This window comes from Tupaia chinensis, unplaced genomic scaffold (assembly GCF_000334495.1).
Source record: "Tupaia chinensis unplaced genomic scaffold, TupChi_1.0 Scaffold000313_1, whole genome shotgun sequence".
NCBI lineage: Eukaryota > Metazoa > Chordata > Mammalia > Scandentia > Tupaiidae > Tupaia > Tupaia belangeri.
Genome location: NW_006159806.1, coordinates 3,922,277 through 3,927,091, shown reverse-complemented (window position 1 = coordinate 3,927,091; position 4,815 = coordinate 3,922,277). Strand labels below are relative to the sequence as shown.

The 4,815-nt window shown below is 33.5% G+C and overlaps 1 protein-coding gene across 1 annotated transcript; it reads right to left on the bottom strand.

Moving 5' to 3' along the window:
• Nucleotides 1-386: 386 nt before the first annotated feature.
• GJE1 (gap junction protein epsilon 1) lies at nucleotides 387-2,393 on the bottom strand. Its single transcript, XM_006151099.1, has 3 exons — nucleotides 2,355-2,393; nucleotides 1,505-1,687; nucleotides 387-782 (listed from the first exon to the last, which is right to left on the bottom strand). The coding sequence occupies exons 1-3, from the start codon at nucleotides 2,391-2,393 to the stop codon at nucleotides 387-389; spliced, it is 618 nt and encodes a 205-aa protein (XP_006151161.1).
• Nucleotides 2,394-4,815: the final 2,422 nt, after the last annotated feature.

Below are 4,815 nucleotides of genomic sequence, written 5' to 3'. Positions count from 1 at the left end.
GCTGACCTGAGCAACATAGCGAGACACTGGCTAAAACACAACTGAGTATGATGTTACATGTTTGTAGTCACAGTTGGGAGGTCAAGGCAGGAGGATTGGGACATGGCAAGACCTTGTCTTAAAAAATAATGAGTTAACATTAATTCTCTGTAAACTTTTAAATAAAATAAATGACAAAATTAAAATAGAATGAAATGTTTATTCAACAATCCCTTCCATAGAACTTAGTATTATATTTTATAATAGACACCAATTTCTGACACATTGAGGTAAGTTTAAAAAACAGGAATTCATCTTTGAAATTGAGGTACTCACTGAATAAGATAGAACTAAACTAAATGATTGATAAGTAACTGTGGCATGACAGTAGGTAATTAATCTTTTGATCATGGCCTAACAAGAAAGCATAATCTTCTAAATATGATCTCAAAAATCTCAGCAACACATAATACCATTGTAATTACAGTAAATGTGTACATTGCAATGAGAAAAATGGTCTTTTCAAAGTGTTCGGGAACCATACATTTTATAATAGTCATTTTTTTCCCAAGAGCTACAGCGTCACACAGATAAAGAGGTTTTACTTGGAAACCAAAGAGGTGAATTTGAAGCCAAAATGCTATCACCTCTAGACTAATTCTCAATAAAACAGAGAGGATATAAATCACAGTGTAGATGGGCTTTTGAAGAATGCATTCTTGATTGATGCTTTTACATGCAGCATAAAGATGAAAAATAGCTCCAGGAACCAGGACAATCACTAGCTGTAATGCCCAGAACACCTAAAGCATGTCAGAAATATCTTAGTCAAATCAGTTAATCAACATGTAATCAATATACACTGAAAAAAATCACTGACTTTCAATAGAGGGTAACTTAAAAATTTCATTTCATGAAAGGTTTATAAACAGTAAAAAATAATAGGATGGCGATAGTAACAAGTATACTTAATTACTAAGATGGTTAATTTTTTAAACATATGGTAATTGTGAAAGTATATATTACTCTTGTTGCCATTCAGTTACTAATAGTGATGAAGTACTTTTATTTAGTAGCTACCTAATTTCTACGTTCTAAATATGGAACTGGAGTATAATGTTTAACATCAATAGATAATAGAATGCTGGAAGAAAGCTTTATAATTTCAAATTTATCTTAAATATATAGTTAATTAGAGAAAAAATTAACATAATCCTTGAAGTAACAGTTCTTAGGGTGTTCCTCATCTTATAAATATGGGACTGGAGTATAATTTTTAACATCAATAGATAGGCTGGAAGAAAGCTTTATAATTTCAAATTTATCTTAAATATATAGTTAATTAGAGAAAAAATTAACATAATCCTTGAAGAAACAGTTCTTAGGGTGTTCCTCATCTTATGACATCTTTGAAGTAACAGTTCTTAGGGTGTTCCTCATCTTATGACATTATTTTACATTTAAAAAGAAAAAAAATAATTTCTGTTTGAAAGTTAATGTTTATGTGGCATACAGAAGAACTTACTTGTGGAGTGATTGGCCTGAACTGATTGTAACAGAAGAGATTTATTTCTCTTTTGTCTGGATCACAACTGAAGTGTAAAGCCTCATTCCCATAAACTGCAAAGCCTAGCACCCCAAGGAAGAACATTCGGACCGATCCAAAGAAAAGGGTATGGAACTGACCAATCACAGTTGGAGGTTTAACCTGTTATGGTTTTAAGAGAAAAGGAAATCTTTTGAAAACAAACATTAAAAGAGAACATTTTAAAATGTTTTCATGATCACATTTTACAAGTCTAAGATTCAAGAAACTTTGAAACAAGGTAGATCCTTAGAGATCATCAAATCCAATACAAATCCTGCATTATGAGATTTCTCACTCCTTTTCATGCTTAAAATACAACAGTCTAATATGTAATTTTGGAATATTTAAAGATATTTGAATTCAATGAATATTTCCTAACTCTATAATCTTTTGAATCAAATCATGAGAATGTTAGCATGTGAAGTACGTTTTTTTTTGGAAAATTAGATAAACAAACCCAGCATTAAACTCAATATACACATTTCTTAACAATCAAATAGTGTTTATTTAGTAATCATTGCAGCTCTTTTTTCCTTGCTTCTTAATTATGGAATTGAGAGAGTGAGCTACTTTAAAACAACAGTAGCTAAAATTACTTTCTGAATTCCTCTATTTATAGTTTTAAATAGAGTATTTAAATAGTATTTCAGACTATTTTGAAGTTTATGGCTGATATTTATATTTTTCTCCATATGCAGAAGAATTTATTCATCCAAACTCATGAAAATTAGGTTAAAATACACAGACAGACTCATACACTTGATTTTTTTGGTTGTATAATACTTACACATCCTTCATAGAAGTTTTTGATGTAATTTAGAGACATGTCTCAGGAGCTATTATCCTGGCATCCCTGTGGGTTAATTCTTGACCCACATTGCCAGTTCGCTTCTGCCAGAATCAAACTGTTGTATTCTCTCATGACTCTTACAGCAGAAAACACGTATCACTGCAAATTTCTCTCCCCTCCTCCTTCTTTTCTTTTTTTATTTCATAGATCTCTGGGGCCCCAGTCAACTTTCCTATCTCTGTCCCAAAACGAAACAAAAAACAAAGAAACAAAAGCAGAGGGCATGTGGTCACTCTAGTAATCCCTTGACTTGCAGTGTCAGCATAGCCAGCCAGCCAGCCAGGAGTGCCAGCGAAGCAAGAGGGCAGCCGACAGAGGATCCGAGCACCCAGTGCCTCTGCAATTACCTGAGAATTGTCTGAATGCAAATCAGTGGATTCTATAGCTCTGGATATTTTTCTGAAAATGTCGAAGTGATCTATTTTTGAACACATGTGAAATACTCCTGATTCCTTTTTGTTTACTTCCATGAATTATAACTGATTTCTGGGATGTCTGAGAAATGGTAACACAGGCTATGATTGTTATTACATCACTGACTATTATGTATTGCTGTATTTGTCTTCTGTTGAATGTTTGCTACAGACATGGAAAAATCTGCAATTAGTTTCTATTCTAAGGAAGAGGATAGGGAACTGCTAATCAAGGTAAAACCAGTATCTAGCACAAGTAATGAGAACAATCCTTCACATCTTTTCTTTGTTCCTTCAATAGATAAATCATCTGACAGACATTGTCATAGGTTCTGAAGACTAGCAGAGACCACAACAGACAAGTCACTACAAGTAACTACTTCCAATAATAATATCTACTTACTATTTTCCATCCACCTATAATGCCACATTGGCAATGGTGGATCATATCTGCTTTCTTCTCATCTTTCTTTCTCTTGTGATCTACTAAATGTTTTAACTCCAGACAACTTCGTTACTCTGTGCTACCAAGCAGAGAAGTGACTACATAATACACGTAATTGTAACCAATGGGCAGGGAGCAGTGGCCTTGTTGAATTGAAGTGCTGTGCTGGATAGAAATGTTTGAAAACAGGTCATTTAATGATCCCTCATAATGGTTAGACAAAAGAAATTGATGTATAGTCTCATTTTCAGAATCATAATCCCAGGTTTTCTTTGTATTGATTCCTATAAAGGGACATCTAAAAGCTATAATATCCATTTGCATGGACAAAATGCTTTACTTTTGCCATTGCACAATAATTAATATTATTTAGTCAAATATATGTAAGTGTCAGAGTTGTAGACATTATTAAAATCTTCCTGGTCTTTTCAGAGTTGTCTAAATTTATCTTGATCCTTAATTGCATGTGTAGAAGAGAGATTTGCTATAATCATTGCTGAAATCTGTGAAGATTTATCTATCAAATAAGTCTTTTTTTTATAGGTTCTGATCCAAATGAATACTAAGAAAAAGGAATAAGTCACATGGAGGCTAAAATAGCACCCTTATTAAACATAAATAGTAGTTTAAAAAAGAATGTGACATCACTTTGGGAAAGTGTGACTCTTAGATGTACAAGAGACTTCAAAACTTTTGTGGAAAAATGAAATTATGAGTTTATTTGGATGCAAAAAAATTGAAAAGCACCCAGTTTTTTTTTTTTTTCATAATACACCTTCTCCCTGAATTTTTTGAAGAACCCTTTGTATTGTTCGAATCCTGGTCAATGCTATATCATAGTTATTTTTTCTACATGGTGTGACTGCCTGGTCTGTAAGAGTTACGGCAGGAGAAGAGCAGAGGATAAGTGCTTATCTCTGTGGGTAGCTTACTAAGAAAGAGAAAGTGCAAGATGATAAGTAATAAATAAATGTTTGGTCTTACCTTCCAAAGGGGGGTAAACCACCAGATCAGACAGCAGCTCTAGTGATACTGACCTTATATGTATGAGAATTGGTAAATAGGGCTGCTTAGTAGGATGATAATCTGGCTTCTTCACATGCTAGCAGTTACAGGTTCCTAAAAGCAGCAGAAGAGGATAATCCTCACTGCCCAAGCTCTGTTGGGTCTCTGTTTGCTAGGAAAAGCAAGTTGCAATACCAACCAAATTTGAGAAATAGTTTTTACCTCTTGATGAATATGCAAAGTCACATAGCAGTGTGATGGGTTCACAAGTAGAAAATTTTGTGGCCTATTTTATATTCTGCCAGTGTGCCCTCTGATCACAAATATTCATATCCCTCTCACATGTACTCATCATCATCCCAGGATGCCAAAACTCTCATTTCATTATAGGATTAAGGTTAAAGAGTAGGGTTTTGTGATTTCCATGATGTCTGGATATAGCTTAGATTTGGCTTGATCCTGAATATGAAGATACAAAAGGAAAAGTTATCTTTCACACATAATCAGATTAATATCATGAAACGAGGATGAAAAA

Excerpts from the sequence above, each read along its gene's own strand:
- GJE1 (XM_006151099.1), bottom strand. The coding sequence starts at position 2,393 with ATGTCTCTAAATTACATCAAAAACTTCTATGAAGGATGT. Across the intron at positions 1,688-2,354 it reads AAAACTTCTATGAAGGATGT|GTTAAACCTCCAACTGTGAT; the intron begins GTAAGTATTATA and ends AAACCATAACAG. Across the intron at positions 783-1,504 it reads TCAGGCCAATCACTCCACAA|GTGTTCTGGGCATTACAGCT; the intron begins GTAAGTTCTTCT and ends GACATGCTTTAG.